The sequence below is a fragment of the Amblyraja radiata genome, chromosome 6 (assembly GCF_010909765.2).
Source record: "Amblyraja radiata isolate CabotCenter1 chromosome 6, sAmbRad1.1.pri, whole genome shotgun sequence".
Lineage (NCBI taxonomy): Eukaryota > Metazoa > Chordata > Chondrichthyes > Rajiformes > Rajidae > Amblyraja > Amblyraja radiata.
The window spans coordinates 87,138,899-87,157,387 of record NC_045961.1 but is presented as its reverse complement, the minus strand read 5'-3'; the positions used below and the strand labels follow the sequence as shown (position 1 = coordinate 87,157,387).

The following is an 18,489-nucleotide window of genomic DNA, read 5'->3' as shown; positions in this document are numbered from 1 at the left end:
TCCTGACCAAATTTGTGATGTATATGACCAACTGTAAAAGTAAAATCTGGATAAATCCAACGTATAGCTGTGAATGTTTTCATTAAATAACTACTGTACTGATACTCCATATTAAGAGCATTGATTTGCAGGTAAAATGAATTCTGTAATAACGTGTCAACGGTAGCAGTGACAATCTAACACTGCGGTTTAAATGTTTCACGTGTTCACAATTTTATTAATCTATCTTTATGGATTAAAATCAAATAATAACATTGGGAATTAAAACACATTGGGGGGGAGGGTTTGAGAAGGCAATCGGTGCAGAATGGATTGATTGAGGCTGAGGAATTAGTGCGTGTTGGTTGGAGTAGATAAAATTATGAGGGAAGAGCGCGGGGGATGTCAGTGGGGTTGAATGGGGGGGATCAGTACGGGATGGACGGGGGAGGTCTGTGCAGGATGGTTGGGGGGAATCAGTGCAGGGTGGATGGGGGGATCAGTATAGGATGAATGGGCGGGATCAGTACAGGATGAATGGGGTAGACAAAAATGCTGGAGAAACTCAGCGGGTGAAGCAGCATCTATGGAGCGAAGGAAATAGGCAACGTTTCGGGTCGAGACCCTTCTTCAGACTGATCCCCCCCCCATTCTTCTTGAATGGGGGGGATCAGTACAGGATGAATGGGGGAGGTCAGTACAGTGTGGATTGGAGAGTCTGTGCAAGATGAATGGAGGGATCACTACAGGATGAATGGGTGGATCACTACAGGATGGATGGGGGATCGGTGCAGGATAAATGGAGGGGGGGTCAGTAAGGGAAGAATAGGGGGGATCAGTACAGGATGGATGGGTGGGAGCAGTGCAGGATGAATGGGGGTGGCAGGAGAATCAATGTGAGGTGGATAGGGAAATCAGTGCAGGATGAATAGATGGGAGGGGGGGTAGATGGGGAGGGAGCACAGAGGATGTCAGTGAGGACTGAATAGAGGCGGGAATGGGGATCAGTGTGGGATTGAGAGGAGGGGTCCCAGGATAAATGGGGGGGGGGGAGAGAGAAACGGAGAGACAGAAAGACAGAGAAACAGACAGAGAGACAGAGACAGACAAACAGACAGAGAGAGACAGGCAAACACAGAGAGAGAGACAGACGGAGAGAGAGAGAGGGACAGAGGGGGAGAGAGAGAGACAGAGAGAGTGAGAGAGAGAGAGAGAGAGACAGACAGCGAGAGAGAGACAGACAGACAGACTGACAGAGAGAGAGAGAGAGAGAGACACACAGTGAGAGAGAGAGGGGAAGAGGGACAGGGGGAGGGAGGCAGAGGAGGAGAGAGACAGAGGAGGGGGGGAGGAAGGAAGGTCAGCGCTCCTCAGGCTGCCTTGGCCGTCCCTGTCCACCGCCAAAGGGGGAGGCTGTTGGGATCTCCTCTCCACCGTCTCCCCTCCGTCAGCCAATAGCAAGGTGCGGGGCCGAGCGGTGCAAACGCTTTGGACGGCGGAAGGGGGCCTCCCGCTCGCTCGCTCGCTCCCTCGGCGTGCGGGAGGGTTTGTTTTGAAAGCGCCGCTGGTGGAGTGGCAAGCAGCAGCCGTTATCAGGATGGGCGGGGTGAGGCAGGAGGTGCCGCTGTCGCTGCTGCTGTGCGGGGCCCGTCATTCGCTCTGATTCTCCGTCACCCCGCACCTAGTATCTTTGACCCACACTTCAGCTGTTGCCGCCGTCGACACGAAACGTCACGTTCCTTTTCTCCAGAGATGCTGCCTGACCCGCTGAGTTACTCCAGTTTTTTGTGTCTGTCTTCAGTATTAACCAGCATCTGCAGTGCCAAGCCGGGCAAAATGACTCGCCATTTAGGTTGCCCGGCGGCACTTTAGGTGGTCATTGGCACCCGGGCAACTGCTAATTTCGAGCCCTGCTTAGTGAGGACATCCAGAAGGCAGCCATAAGAGGGAACATCAGGGGAATGTACGATGGCATTAAGAAGGCACTAGGACCAGTCCAGAGCAAGACAGCCCCCCTTAAATCCTCCACTGGGGAAGTAATCACAGACGAATGCCAGCAGATGGAGAGATGGGTGGAACCTTACTCTACTCCGACCTCTACTCTACTGTGTCCTCCTCAGCCTTCAACGTCATCGAGTGTCTGCCGACCATGGATGAGTTAGACTGGGAGCCGACAGTTGGAGAGCTCAGCAAGGCCATTGACAGCCTGGCCTCAGGCAAGGCTCCAGGCAGCGACAAGATTCCCCCTGACCTGATCAAGCATTGCAAGACTACCTTACTGCTTCCGTTGTATGAACTCCTCTGCCAGTGCTGGCAAGAAGGAGCTGTACCGCAGGGCATGAGGGATGCAATGATCATTACCCTCTACAAGAACAAGGGCGAGAGAAGCGACTGCAACAACTACAGAGGCATCTCCCTACTCAAAATCGTCGGCAAGGTCTTTGCTCGGGTCATCTTGATCCGCCTGCAGAAGCTGGCAGAACGTGTCTACCCAGAGTCACAGTGCGGTTTCCGAGCTGGAAGGTCAACAGTAGACATGGTCTTCTCCCGTCGCCAGCTCCATGAGAAGTGCAGAGAACAGCGGATGCCCCTGTATGTTGCTTTCATTGACCTCACCAAGGCTTTCGACCTTGTCAACAGAGATGGCCTATTTAAGGCTCTGCCAAAGATCGTCTGCCCGCCAAAACTGTAGAGCATGATAGAATCCTTCCACATCAATACAAAGGGAACAGTGCAGTTCATTGGCAGCTTCTCGGAGCCCTTCGACATCCGCAGTGGCGTCAAACAAGGCTGCGTCCTCGTTCCCACACTCTTCGCTCTGCTCCTGAAACATGCCTTCCGCACCGCAACAGAGGGGATCTATCTGCGAACCAGATCAGATGGCAGGCTCTTCAACTTCACACACTTCAGAGCCAAGACAAAAGTACGTGAAGCTCTCATCAGAGACATGTTGTTTGCCGATGATGCAGCAGTTGTGTCCCACACCCTGCAGGAACAACAGTCACTGATGGACTGCTTCTATCGGGCAAGCAAGGACTTCGGGCTGACCATCAGCCTGAAGAAGACGGACATCCTGGGGCAGGATACAGAGACACCGCCTGTCATCACGATTGACGTCTACGAACTCAGATGCACGTACCTCGGCTCCACCATCACCGACAACCTCTCCTTGGACACAGAGATTGATAAGAGGATTGGGAAGGCAGCTACAACTCTCGCTCGCCTCACAACTCGAGTGTGGACCAACCCAAAGCTGATAGTGCAGACAAAGATAGCAGTCTACAATGCCTGTGTCAACAGCACGCTGCTGTATGGCAGTGAGACATGGACTACATATACCAAACAGGAGAGAAGACTCAACACCTTCCACGTTAGAAGCATCCCCCGTATTTTGGGCATATCCTGGCAAGACAGGGTCCAACGCTGAGATCCTGTCTCGCGCTGGCCATCACAGTATGTACACTCTACTCGGGCAGCGCCATGTCCACCGCGTGGAGGATGGCCGTATTCCAAAAGACATCCTCTATTGAGAGCTGACATCTGGGAAGAGAACCATCGGCCGCCCCCAGCTACGTAACAAGGATGTCTGCAAGAGAGCTATGAAGGCACTCAACATCGATGAGTCCTGGGAGAGCCTTGCAGCCGACCGCACGAGGTGGAGAGGTACCCTGAACCAGCATCTCAAAACGGGGGGGAAAGAAACTGATGAACGCAGCGGCAGACAAGCTGGCGCGCAGAAAGGAGCGCAGCAACTTCAACAAACCAGAGACCACACACAAATGTAACCTTTGCCACAGAGACTGTCACTCCCACATTAGACTCTTCAGCCACAAGCGACGCTGCTCTGGCCGAGGTATGGAGCAAGCAGCCAACAACTAGGATGCATCACCCATGGTCAGTCAAACGGGGGGAATATGTATAGACACAGCTGTTATTTCTACATGATGAAACCAAAATGTATAAAAATGGCCTTTAATAAAATCTGATTTTTTTTCTATTACAAATCTCAAATTGTGGAGTACATTACACACTCACACACAGACACTCATACACTCACACTGATACACTCACACACACACAGACTCGCACACACACACACACACACACACACACACACACACACACACACACACACACACACACACACACACACACTCACTCACACACACTGACTCACGCACCATATATATGACAGTAAGCTTTTTTGGATCTATACCACTATGGGGCTTCCGTAGTCAGCGACACTTTCGTAATTAGAGTAACCTCTGCACTTACCGGAAATTATGCAATCAGCGCGACCTGTCCACTCAGAGGAAGTTAAGAAATGAGCGGAACTTTTGGACTAAACACAGTCGGACCTAATAAAGCATTTATTACTTCCATACACGGTCGGACCTAATAAAGCATTTATTCCTTCCCAACACAGTCGGACCTAATAAAGCATTTATTCCTTCCAAACACAATCGGACCTAATAAAGCATTGCCGTTTCAAGCACAGGCAGGGCAGCAGGCCAAACAACTCATGGCATTGAGTATTGAGTACTCAAGCGCCTTGAGTATTAGAAAGGCGCTATATAAATCCCATCCATTATTATTATTATTGTCATTAATGACTAACAAATCATTTATTGCAAGTACATTGCAGTCTCACAGTTCAGTTGATTCACAGCTTAGAATGATAGTCGTGACCTCTCCCTCACGATCTTGCAGAGTGACTGACTCAAGTCCAGGCATCCGGGGTTTTATAGTCCTTGCCCCCCCCATGAAAGAAGCGTTACCTTCATCACGGTGATTGATAGGCGAGAGGACCAATCAGCTGACCTCAATGTTTTTTTAAGCACTCATAACTTTTTTAAATTTTCATCGACGGGATAAATCCTCGGGGCCTGCACAGCAGAGGAGGACTGTGAGTAAGATGGCCAAAAACCCAGCGATACAAAGCAGCGTTTTTTCTAAAATCAATGTATAGCGCAGACAGGAAGTGGTTAAGATGACATTTTTAATTATATAGATATGCGCACACACACGCACCCCCCCCCCCCCGTGATCAGCTTGGCTTTTCATTAAAAGCTTGGAGAAAATTTGTTTACGTTTGTGGTGATTGACGGATTGACATTTGACCGCTTTAACCCTCAATAGTGTGAACATTAAACTAAGCAAAGGTGCCTCTACTCTTGGTCTGTTTATGGTTCCCAGTCCATATGATGGTGCATTAAGTAATTTGATACTCCTTCACAATCCACACTAGTTAGATCTAGTAATAAGTGAGTGTGGATTCCAGCCACTAAGGGAAATTGGAAGTGTTTTCCACAAGTTGATATCAAGAATATCATTCTTCTAAAATGCTGTGGATCTGGGAGATTATTGCAATTTTCAGGATGATGATTCATAAATGTTTTGAGACCTGAGAAAATGGAGTTGAGGAATTATTCGGTTATAATTATTTGCACAACACATGAGGCTCGAGGGACTGAGTGGCTTCACCTGCGAACCTATATTTTTCAGAATTTTGAAATTCATGTCAATGACAGGTTTGCACTAAACAGTTGCAGCTTAAAATCTGTGTATATGCTGCTCTTTTGGTTTTCTTTGCAAAGTTATGTGGTGAAAAGTACATGTACTGAAATTCCTCATTGAATAGTATTGGTGACTTTTTAATCTGCTGGTATGTATCACGACAGATTAAAAGCTCGATTTGCCTTTTACGGGGGAAAATCTATGATGCAATGGATAATCGACCTCTGGCCACCAACAGCTACAGAGAGGCTCTGAAGCTGGATGTGTGTTGCTTTGAAGCGTTCGACCTATTGACGTCGCACCATATGCTGACCGCACAGGAAGGTTTGTAACACATTTGTTTGGTTACTGCAAGTTGAGGTAGCAGCCAGCTTGGGTCTTTTGGATGTGCCATTTTTTTTTAAATTATTTTTCTTAGAAGTACGGTAAATTACAATAATACACAACACATATATCTTAATACATTTTTTTTGTACCGCTTCATTTTTTTTGAGCTTTAAGGAAAAGATAGAAGTAAGGAAAGTAAAGAAAGTGCGCAAGAGTCGTGAAGTGCAAGAGAGTGTTGGGAAAAGAAAGCCCCTTAGAAAAGAAGTTAGAGAAGGAAGTGAAGTAAGAAAGTAGACCCTAGAAAAGAAAGAAAAAGAGAGTAAGGACAATCGCTCTATTATAACATTGAACTCCGCAGAAAGACTACCAACCAAGTCTGTTTTTGTTGTTTTACCTCCCATTGCCAGGTCCTGATTTTATTTATTTATTTATTTTTAAAATTACTATTGCACCTCATGCTTGTAATAGGTCCATAAACGTAGACCACGTCTTTTGGAATTGGTTTGCTTTACCTGCTAAGAGGAATCTCATCTCTTCCAGATGTAATGTTTCAAACATATTTGATGTCCACATTTTTATTGTTGGTATGGGCGCATTTTTCCAGAATTTAAGTATGAGCTTTTTTCCCATTATTAGCCTGTAATTGAGTAAATTCTTCTGATACACGTTTAATTCAGGGATACCTTCCGATATCCCAAAAATGATCCATTCTGGTTTTGGTACCAGTTTTATTTTAATTAATTTTGAAAAAATATCAAATATTCCATGCCAGAATTTTTGGATTTTTGTACAAAAAACAAAAGAATGCGCTATGGTAGCTTCTTGACACAGACATTTATCACAGATTGGTGAAACATTAGGAAAGATTTTATTTAATTTAGTTTTTGAATAATATAGTCTATGTAATGTTTTGAATTGGATAAGCGTATGTCGTACATTGATCGAGCATTTATGCACCTGTAGTAAATGATTATCCCAGCTCTCTTTTGAAATTTTTATAGCTAATTCTTGTTCCCAGTCTCTTCTAATTCCATCTGTTGTGGGTATTTCTATGTTTAGGATGTGCCACACTCTGACTGCTTGACTGACTTGACCCACAACTGCTTCTTGACATTTTCCCCTGGGATGTGGAGGGGGGGTGATGTTGGGGTGGGAGGACAGGGATGGGGATTGCCAGGCAAAATAAATGGGTGGGATGATGCGAGGGGCAAGGGGGCGAGGCAAGGTGGATTCAATGATTAAAAGCACGCTAAAGTTATAACATCAACAGCAAAAGCTGCATACATAGAGATAGAGTGTTCAGTGACCTGCTTTTCACTTCTGTTTCCAAACTTCTGAGATTTGTTCCACAATAAATTAAGAAGAAAACATGATAGGATTCTTACTGAACTTCCATAAAATAAACCTAATAACTAAGTTTGTAAGGCTGTGTAAATTTGGCAATCTGGGTCAGAATTGAAAATGGGTCCAGGATTCCCTGTTCCTTTTGAAGGCTGATGGAGTCTGCAGTATGTTTCCAGCTCTCCCTACCTGTTGCTTAACCAGAGTTAACATTAGTTGGGTATGACAAAATCTTGCAGCATGTCGGCACACTGGCGCAGCAGGTAGAGCTGCTGCCTCGCAGCACCAGAGACCCGGGTTTGATCTTAATCTCAGATGCAGTCTGTGTGGAGTTTACACGTTCTCCCCGTAACCCTATGGGTTTCTTCCGAGTGCTCCTCCCACATCCCAAAGATATGTGGGTTGGGTGGCCATGTAGAGAGTGGGTGCAAAAGTTGAATAATATAGAAATGGTCTGAACGATTAGTGGGCTGGGTGGATCCAATGGGCCGAAGACCCTGTTTCCATGTTGTATCTTTAAATTAAACTATATTAAACAAAACATGGTGTGTGCTCATGCAAATAGTTTTCTCTGTGGCATAAACATCTTAACATTTCTCCTTAAGCATGCATGTGATATAGAAGTAGGGAGGGCATGTTGCAGTTGTATAAGACGTTGGTGAGACTGCATTTAGATTATTGTGTTCCTTTCTGGGCACCATGTTATAGGAAAGATATTGTCAAGCTTGAAAGGGTTCAGAAAAGATTTACGAGTGTGTTGCCAGGACTAGAGGGTGTGAGCTATCGGGAGAGGTTGAGTAGGCTGGGTCTCTATTCCATGGGGCGTAGGAGGATGAGGGGAGATCTTATTGAGGTTTACAAAATCATGAGAGGAATAGATCGGGTAGATGCACAGAGTCTTTTACCCAGAGTGGGGGCATCGAGGACCAGAGGATATAGGTTCAAGGTGAAGGGGAAAAGATTTAATAGGAATCTGAGCGGTAACTTTTTCACACTGAGGGTGGTGGGTGTATGAAACAAGCTGTCAGAGGAGGTAGGTACACAAAAATGCTGGAGAAACTCAGCGGGTGCAGCAGCATCTATGCAGCGAAGGAAATAGGTGACGTTTCGGGCCGAAACCCTTCTTCAGACTGATGGGGGGTGGGGGGGAGAAGGAAGGAAAAAGGGAGGAGGAGGAGCCCGAGGGCGGGGGGATGGGAGGAGACAGCTTGAGGGTTAAGGAAGGGGAGGAGACAGCAAGGGCTAGCAAAACTGGGAGAATTCAACGTTCATGCCAACCGGACGCAAGCAACCCAGGTGGAATATGAGGTGCTGTTCCTCCAATTTCCGGTGTTGCTCACTCTGGCAATGGAGGAGACCCAGGACAGAGAGGTCGGATTGGGAATGGGAGGGGGAGTTGAAGTGCTGAGCCACCGGGAGTTCAGGTAGGTTATTGCGGACTGAGCGGAGGTGTTCGGCGAAACGATCGCCCAACCTCCGCTTAGTCTCCCCGATGTAAATCAGCTGACATCTAGAGCAGCGGATGCAGTAGATGAGGTTGGAGAAGATACAGGTGAACCTTTGTCGCACCTGGAACGACTGCTTGGGTCCTTGAATGGAGTCGAGGGGGGAGGTGAAGGGACAGGTGTTGCATTTCTTGCGGTTGCAATGGAAAGTGCCCGGGGAGGGGGTGGTACGGGAGGGAAGGGAAGAATTGACAAGGGAGTTGCGGAGGGAGCGGTCTTTGTGGAAGGCAGACATAGGGGGAGATGGGAAGATGTGGCGAGTGGTGGGGTCACATTGGAGGTGGCGGAAATGGCGGAGGATTATTTGTTGTATTTGCCAGCTGGTGGGGTGAAAGGTGAGGACTAGGGGGACTCTGCCCTTGTTGCGGGGATGGGGAGAGAGAGCAGTGTTGCGGGGTATGGATGAGACCCTGGTGCGAGCCTCATCTATGGTGGCGGAGGGGAATCCCCGTTCCCTGAAGAACGAGGACATTTCCGATGCCCTGGTGTGGAACGTCTCATCCTGGGAACAGATGCGGCGTAGGCGGAGGAATTGGGAGTAGGGGATGGAGTCTTTGCAGGGGGCAGGGTGGGAAGACGTGTAGTCCAGATAGCCATGTGAGTCAGTTGGTTTGTAGTGTATGTTGGTCAGAAGTCTGTCCCCTGCGATGGAGATGGTGAGGTCAAGGAATGGTAGGGAAGTGTCGGAAATGGTCCAGGTGTATTGGAGTGCCGAATGGAAGTTGGTGGTGAAGTGGATGAAGTCAGTCAGAGGAGGTAGTTGAGACTGGGACTATCCCTCCCATCGTTTAAGAAACAGTTGGACAGGTACATGAATAGGACAGATTCGGAGGGTTATGGATCCAGTGCAGGCAAGTGGGACTAGGGTAACTGGGACATGGTTGGCAAATGTGGGCGAGTTGGGCTGATGGGCCTGTTTCCGACATAGAGTGTCACTCTATGACTCTATGCCTCTATCTCTCAAACTACATGCAAATGCTTTTTAAAAGATCTTTTAAAATTTGAATCCACTCTCCCTGCTGAGGGTACTCTTCAGATCAGCAAAATCCTGTTTGTCTCAGGTGGGTGGGGGAAGAGAGGTGGAAGTCTAATTTTCCCCCTGCTTTAACCAGTTGTTTTAAAATCTGTGATCTATAATTGGGTTCCAAAGTCTAAGACACAGATAATGTATCTAATTGTTCTACCCATTATAATGTTTCCCCATAACCAGCTTTGCTGAGAGGCAACCCCAGCGTGTCCAGTCTCTCCTCATAGTTGAAGCCTCTCATTCCTGGAACTGTTCCAAAAAGATCACCTGCTCAAGGGCTTCATGTCCTTCCCAGAATTGGCTATGTACTTTAGTATTGGACTTCATAGAACTTGAGCCCAGCCTTTGTTAAACAGGATATTTTCTGCTTCACATGCTAGCCCTGAGTTGATGTTGTGAATTAGTAGGAAATTAAAGTAAGCAATAGGTTGGTCTGTAGGCCACCCATTGTTGAAGCAGAATGTGTGGTATTATGCTGTGTACCAGTGTTCATTTGGCAATATGTTAACTCCATTTGAAAATATTTCCTCTTCAGAGAAAGAGCTGCTCGATTCATTACCTTTCAGTAAGCAGTGCACAGAAGATGAACATGAATTACTGTACTTCCTGTATGAAAATAAATTGAAAAAGGTAACTGCACTTTTTCGTACAAGTTTCTGTAAACCACAATAATACCTGAAAATCATTCCCAGTTTCGTGGATACAATAGTGCGTAAAATATTCATTTATCTTCTGGATGTTGTACAGCTTTCAGGTGAAGATAGGCTTAAGTCTAATTGGACCAGAGACCTTGGATCTAATTTGGTCCATATCTTGCATTTTACTCTGTGCTGACATTAGCTGGGAATAAAATCTGCAATAACTCTGTCTGACTCATGGTGGTGCTCCAGTCCGAAACGTTTCTAACTCGAACAAGGATAAGGAATTTAGAGGAGGACATCAGCACAGTCTTGCCATTGGCTACAGGGAGTTGAATGTATTTGATGGGTTACTGTAATCCTTGTCACTATTTTCCTCCTGTAATTGTACCTCACTTCACTATTTGACAGTTTTTACTAACGCTGTGGGATCTTGTTCTTTTTCCCCCAACAGTATAATAAGCCAAGTGAAACATTAATTCCTGAATCAGTGGATGGACTCCAGGATAACCTGGATGTTGTAGTTTCTGTGGCAGAGAGGAATTACTACAACTGTGATTTCAAGACTTGTTATAAACTGACTTCAATGTAAGTAAAGTCTGGATCTTCGATAGAATCATTTGCAGACAGCAAAGATGTTTTTTTGAAGCCTGATTACTGTGGTAACGGAGGAAATTTGGCAGCTAATTTATATCGTAATATCCAATGAAATAATGAAAATATAATCTACCGTTGACGTTTGTTGGATAAATAAGAGTTTGAGAGGCTTAACACCTCACTGAATGGTGGCACCTCTGACAGTACAACACTCATCACTGTCGTAATGTTTAGGACTGGCTTTGAGGTCTGAAGAGGAGCTTAAACCATAGCCTCCTGCCTTGGCTTGGAACTCCACACTTTATGTTCTGCATGACACCTACCATGTGCAATGTAGAAAGATGCTCATAATTTCAAAATTAGTTACAAGTGGATTCATTCGATAACCTGAGCTGTTTATTTTGGTGTCTCTTGACAGGGTGATGAATAAAGATCCTTATCATGCAGTGCTCCTTCCAGTGCACATCGGTGCATTGGTGGAACTGAACAAAGCGAATGGTAGGAACTGAACCACCTTTCCTTTTGCCTTAGCTTAACTTGCACCCGTGCTTAGCCAGCCATGTTTCAGGCAGATGTATGTACTGCTCCAGACTCCATTATGTACCTGTCACCTGCTCCTCAGGCTCTTGGATCTAGGGGATTGTCTGTTCTCTCCCCCACTCGGTTCCACCCCTGGGTAAAGGTGCAAGTGGCTGCTCAGCCCAAAGTACTGTGATACCTTCATCCTGGATCCCATCTTTACATGGGGTACCATTTCTTTACTTTGGATTGACTGATGTTTTCTGTAAAATCGTTGCATTCTCACAGCCTCTTATTTTCTGGATGTGATCAAAATTGCATACATTTATTTACTTCTTTGCATTATTCTTTATTTTTCAGAACTCTTTTACCTTGCACACAAATTGGTGGATTTATACCCCAATAATCCGGTACGTTTATTCATTCACAAATGTTCATGTCCTGTTTCTGTCTTTCTGTTTATATGTCTTGGTGTTACTTTTTATCTACAATGGCACTTATTATCAATGCTTACACATGAATGAATGGGTTTGCATTAGTGTAAGGCATCGTGTAAGCTATAACTTGCCAATGATGCCATCTTTACCACCCAGAGTTATTAGGAAGTGATTGATCATCAGATATGGGAGCAGAATTAGGCTATTCGGCCCATCGGGTATGCTCTGCGGATTGGCAGGTACTGGGATTGTTTTTTCTCCTCCAACTTTCATGCTGGATTGATCCTTGCACTTTTCAATCAGCCAGCTAACCATGGTCCAAGAATCAAATCTATGGCCTATTTCCAGGAGCTTATCTTCAAAGAATTTGACCTGTCTACAATCTTGTTGGTTGTTTATATATGCAAGCAATTCTGCTATAACAGAATTACTGTTTCCATAACAGTAATTGGATATAATATGATTGATGAATTGGATAGAAAATTGATGAACTATTTAATTATGTTGGCCTATTTGACTCCCGCGTGATATTGATTAGGAACTAAAGAACCACTTAAAAGTTGGTTTGGAATTGACAAGCTGAGAAAAAAAGCTGCCATGCAAGAAACAGTCTAAGGGGAAAAATATTTTCCATGTAATCTCCCATGGTAATCAAATACCCTTATCTCTTAAGATTCCAGCTGCTACTTTTGCCACAGGTGACCATGCAAATTGGCATTGCTCTTTGGGCCATACCATTGTTTATCTTTCCATGAGTCTTGTTCCATACCTTTCCATCTCACCTCCACCCTTAGATAGACACAAAATGCTGGAGTAACTCAGAGGGTCAGGCAGCATCTCTGGAGAAAAGTAAGATGTTTCAGGTCCGAACCCTTCCTCAGAGTGTGAAGAAGGTTTCCGACCCAAAACATCTTTTTTTTTCTCCGGAGATGCTGCCTGGCCCGCTGAGTTACTCCAGCATTTTGTGTCTATCCTCGGTATAAACTAGCATCTGCAGTTCCTTCCTATTCGCCCCCATCCTTTCTCCTTCATGGTTTTTTGTAAGATACCATTTAAATGTATCTTTGCTGATCACTTGAATCCCCCTCTGATCCATGCTGCTGCCACTCTGGATGATGAGATTATAGTATTGTTACGATCATTAATTTTCCTGTTTCCGTTGATGTCCAGGTATCCTGGTTTGCCGTCGGCTGTTACTACCTCATGGTCGGCCACAAAAATGAACACGCCAGGAGATATCTCAGGTGGGACTGCAGTTGTGTTAGCTGGGTTACTGAGATATTTACAACAGATTTGTATTTTGGGCCTAAATCGTTTATTTTCCTCAATTTTAATTTTGTTTCAGTGACTTAGCACGTATGGTCATGCTTTATTGTAAAGGTACACTACCACGTCCAGCGATGATATCAGGAAACACTTTGCCTCACAAAAGGCCAAGGAATTCTGTGAATCTCCCAAAAGGCTGAGGCTCACATTAGAACTTGAGAACTGAGATTGAAGCATTTTGGTTGGGCAAAGGGTTTATGGAACCTAGACAAATTGTGTAATGGGACAAATTAGGCCCCTTTTCTGAGGAAGGCAGGGCACTAACTTAACTTTTTTTCTCTGATTGGAGAAGTCAATGTTCATACCGCTGGGGTGTAAACTACCCAAGCGAAATATGAGGTGCTGCTCCTCCAATTTACTCTGGCCATGGAGGAGGCCTAAGACAGAAAGGTCGGATTCGGAATGGGAGGGGGAGTTGAAGTGCTGAGCCACTGGGAGATCAGGTTGGTTACTGCGAACCGAGCGGAGGTGTTGGGCGAAGCGATCGTCGAGCCTATGCTTGGTGTCACCGATGTAGATCAGCTGACACCTAGAGCAGCGAATGCAATAGATGAGGTTGGAGGAGGTGCAGGTAAACCTCTGCTGCACCTGGAAAGACTGCTTGGGCCCTTGGATGGAGTCAAGGGGGGAGTTAAAGCGACAAGTGTAGCATTTCCTGCGGTTGCAAGGGAAAGTGTCAGGAGAGGGGGTGGTTTGGGTGGGAACAGACGAATTGACAATAGACAATAGGTGCAAGGAGTAGGCCATTCGGCCCTTCGAGCCAGCACCGCCATTCAATGTGATCATGGCTGATCATCCCCAATCAGTACCCCGTTTCTGCCTTCTCCCCATAACCCCTGACTCTGCTATTTTTAAGAGCCCTGTCTAGCTCTCTCTTGAAAGCATCCAGAGAACCCGCCTCCACCGCCCTCTGAGGCAGAGAATTCCACAGACTCATCACTCTCTGTGAGAAAAAGTGTTTCTTCGTCTCCGTTCTAAATGGCTTACTCGTTATTCTTAAACTGTGGCCCCTGGTTCTGGACTCCCCCAACATTGGGAACATGTTTCCTGCCTCTAGTGTGTCCAATCCCTTAACAATCTTATATGTTTCAATGAGATTCCCTCATTCTTCTAAACTCCAGAGTGTACAAGCCCAGCTGCTCCATTCTCTCAGCATATGACAATCCCGCCATCCCGGGAATTAACCTTGTAAACCTACGCTGCACTCCCTCAATAGCAAGAATGTCCTTCCTCAAATTAGGGGACCAAAACTGCACACAATACTCCAGGTGTGGTCTCACTAAGGCTCTGTACAACTGCAGAAGGACCTCTTTACTCCTATATTCGATTCCTCTTGTTATAAAGGCCAACAAGCCATTCGCTTTCTTCACTGCCTGCTGTACCTGCATGCTTACTTTCATAGACTGATGTACAAGGACCCCCAGATCCCGTTGTACTTCCCCTTTTCCCAACTTGACGCCATTTAGATAGTAATCTGCCTTCCTGTTGCCCTGTGACCAGGGAGTTACGGAGGGAGCGGTCTCTGCGGAAAGCCGAAAGGAGAGGAGATGGGAAGATGTGGCCAGTGGTGGGATACCGTTGGAGGTGGTGAAAATGTCAGAGGATTATTTGTTGTATGTGACGGCTGGTAGGGTGGAAGGTGAGGACATGGGAGACTCTGTCCTTGTTACAAGTGGGGGGATGGGGAGTGAGAGCAGGGTTACGGGGTATAGAAGAGACCCTGGTGAGAGCCTCATCTATAGTGGAAAAGGGGAAGAATGAGGACATCTCCGATGCCCTGGTTTGGAAGCTAGTGGTGGGAAATTTAAGGTAGCTCTTTTTTCCCCAATAACCCTTTTTTGCTTAAGTCCATCCTCCACCACCTCCAGTTTAAATTCCATTTAGAATATTTTTGGAGGACCAGGAAACCAAGAAGCAAGAGTCACTCCGGGGAGTTACTCCATCTCCAGGGAGTGATTCTGCGTTGGGTTTCAGCGGTCGCGGCGAGGCAGCAATGGCGGCCAGATCTCCCGCAATGCAAAGGGAGGGAGAAAGTGCCCGGTGCCGACCAGTGGCAGTGCGCTTGCGCAGGGCGGCCGATGTGCTGGCCATGGCAGTGCGTCTGTGCATGGGGAGGATGTGCAGGCAGTGCGCATGCGCAAGGCGGCCGGCCGTGCCAGCGGATGAGGAGCGGCCGGAGAGTGGAGACTCGGCGGCCCGAACACGGATGACGGGAGGAGATGGAGAGTGACAGAGAATTGGAGAAGGGGGCTAAGCCGGTCAAAATGACACAGCTTTTAGGTTGCCCGGCGGGACTTTAGGTGGCCATTGGCAACCGGGCAACCATTAATTTCGAGCCCTGGAAGAACGTGCTGGCATTGGAGAGGGTCCAGAGGACACTTATGAGAATGATCCCAGGGATGATTGGGTTCATGTATGAAGAGCATTTGATGGCTCCAGGCTGGAGTTTAGAGGGATGAGAAGGGATCTCATTGAAACTCACCAAATAATGAAAGGCCTGGATAGAGTGGATGTGGAGAGGATATTTCCAGTAGTCTGGGACCAGAGGGCACAGCCTCAGAACAAAAGGACATACAGAGGGGGGTGAACTTGTGTGAAATCTTTAGCCAGACGATGATGAATCTGTGGGGGCCAAGTCATTGGGTATTTTTAAAGCGGAGATTGAAAGGTTCATGATTAGTTAGGGCATCAAAGATTATTGGGAAAAGGCAGGAGAATGGGGTTGAGAGGCAAAAAATAGATCAGCCATGATCGAATGGCAGAGCAGACTCGATTGGCCAAATGGACTCATTCTTCTTCTATGTCTTATCAACATGATTAACCATAATCTTAATTAACAGGGCTAATGGCCACGTGCTGCCCTGTGTTCTATCTGTGGGTCACAGTAACAAGAGGAACAGGTGTGGGGGTGGGGAGAGCTGGTGTGTGTGTGTAGCAATGTGTTGTGATGCTGGGGGTAATTAGGGTTGTGAACAATGGTGATGTCCTAGATATAATGGGGATTGGGTTCTTTGAATTGCTAAATCGTGCTTAAGGAGTTAGAAACCTAGAAAATTAGGTGCAGGAATAGGACATTCGGCCCTTCGAGTCAGCACCGCCATTCAATGTGATCATGGCTGATCATCCAAAACCAAAATCATCCAAAATCCCATTCCTGTTTTCTCCCCTTTTCCCTTGATTCTATTAGCCCTAAGAGCTATATCTAACTCTTGAAAACATCCAGTGAATTGGCCTCTACTGCCTTATGTGGCAGAGAATTCCATAGATTCACAACTTTCTGTGTGAAAATGTTTTTCCTCATCTCAGTCCTAAATTCTTAATTCTTAGTCTTAGTATATATATATGTATTCTTAATTCTTAGTTGTGTGGGATGTGCAGTGAAGCTGGTTCGAATTTTAGATAGCAAGAAGCAGTTTGTTGTTTCTATCAGGAGATGCCTTATTCCTCTCCACTTTTAAATTGTTTTCCAATTCGTTCCTTTAGTTACCACAATAATCTACTTAGGATCTTGGCTTCTGAGTTATCCAACAACCTGTGTAAATGAATAGCCACCTGTTCTAGTTGTTTCTCATTGAATTTGTTTGATCTCCTCAGTAAAGCCACTACCCTTGAGCGAACCTATGGGCCGGCTTGGATCGCCTATGGCCATTCGTTTGCTGTGGAAGGTGAGCATGACCAGGCTATGGCTGCCTACTTCACAGCAGCCCAGCTAATGAAAGGGTAGGTGCTGCCCCCATGGCTGTCATTACATTTCTTTAATACTTGACAAATCATTGCTTTTCTGTCAATATCTGTTTTTACATTGTACATGATTTGAGATCTTGATTGCTAGATTGTAGAAACAAAGAACTGCAGATGCTGGTTTATACCAAAGATATTCATAAAGTGCTGGAGTAACTCAGCGGGTCAGGCAGCATCTCTGGAGAAAATGGAAGGGTGGCTTTTGGGTTGGGACCCTTCTTCCACACACGCATCTCCTCAGTATCCCGCAGCTCCGTTCTTGCTTCTCCTTCCGCTCCCCAGTGCCCCCCAGTCCTCAGCTTTTACCCCATTAACCATCGCATACAGCGCATAATCCTACCGCATTTTCACCACCTCCAACGGGATTCCACCATGAGCCACATCTTCCCATCGCCCCATCTTTCCGCTTTCTGCAGAGACCGTTCCCTCTGCAACTCCCTGGTTAACTCACCACTTCAAGAGATGGGAGGAGAGAGGGGAGGAAGGGGGGCTAAGGGGGAGAGGGGGTGAGAAGGGAGGAGGAGAGGTGGGGGGAAGGGAGGGGGGGGGTGGAGGGTAGGGGAGTGGAGGGGAGGGAAGGTGGTGGAGGGCAGGGGGTTGGGAGAGAGGAAGGGGGGAGGAAGAGAGAGGGGGGGAAGAGAGCAGGGAGAGAGTGAGAGGGGGGAGGGAGAGAGAGGAGAGGGGGGTAGAGGGGGTGGGGGACAGAGAGAGGAGAGGGGTCGACAGCCCGAGCGAGGCACGGAACGATCTGAGGACGGTGAAAAGCGGGATGACCAGCCGATCGTGGCTTCCACCAGCGTGACAGAGCCGGGCCGGGGGATTTAATTCTTCAATGTTTTTCTTAGCTCTGAACATTCCACGCGATTGCCTTTAAACTAGTTGATTGCAGTTAGCATTTGTTTAAAGAATTGAATAAATTTAACAATTCCACAAAGCTTTATGCTGTTGGCTGCTTTGTGATGTATTCATTTCTCGGTGATGTTCATAACGTCTCTTATATTGTTTGATTTACATTTTATTTAATTTCCACGGAAGACACTGTCGTGTTAGAGATGACGCATTCTGTTGTCCACAGATGTCATTTACCAATGTTGTATATTGGCCTTGAGTACGGACTGACCAACAATTCCAAACTTGCAGAGAGGTTTTTTAGTCAGGCCTTGAACACAGCGCCTGAGGATCCATTTGTTCTTCATGAGATGGGCGTGGTGGCTTTCCAAAATGCAGAGTAAGTAGATTCAAATTTTGCAGAGTACAAACCAGCACCAAATCATTCTGTTGCGATTGAATTCTTCCAGGAATTCGTAATGTATAATTATTTTAAATCCATAAATGAAAGATTGAGGCAAACAGGAGATGTAATTGAACAGAATCAGAATAAACAGAAAGGAATGATTGTAAAGTGAGGTGAAATGGGAGGAGGCATGTGGGTGGGGAAGGTATACATTTTGCTGTATATTCAAAGTAATTCTACAAATTCAAGTTGTAATGTGTGTTACCGATTTGATGATGACTGGATCAGGCTATTCGAAAAT

The 18,489-nt window shown here is 46.3% G+C and overlaps 1 protein-coding gene across 1 annotated transcript in view; it reads left to right on the top strand.

Moving 5' to 3' along the window:
• The window catches only part of cdc16 (cell division cycle 16), a 56,554-nt gene that overhangs the window by 13,716 nt on the left and 24,349 nt on the right, over positions 1-18,489 (top strand). Inside the window, exons 6-13 of the mRNA XM_033023131.1 lie at positions 5,661-5,820; positions 10,232-10,326; positions 10,789-10,922; positions 11,350-11,429; positions 11,811-11,860; positions 13,058-13,131; positions 16,808-16,933; positions 18,030-18,182. Coding sequence (XP_032879022.1) covers positions 5,661-5,820; positions 10,232-10,326; positions 10,789-10,922; positions 11,350-11,429; positions 11,811-11,860; positions 13,058-13,131; positions 16,808-16,933; positions 18,030-18,182 — 872 coding nt within the window. The remainder of the gene's footprint in view (positions 1-5,660; positions 5,821-10,231; positions 10,327-10,788; positions 10,923-11,349; positions 11,430-11,810; positions 11,861-13,057; positions 13,132-16,807; positions 16,934-18,029; positions 18,183-18,489) is intronic.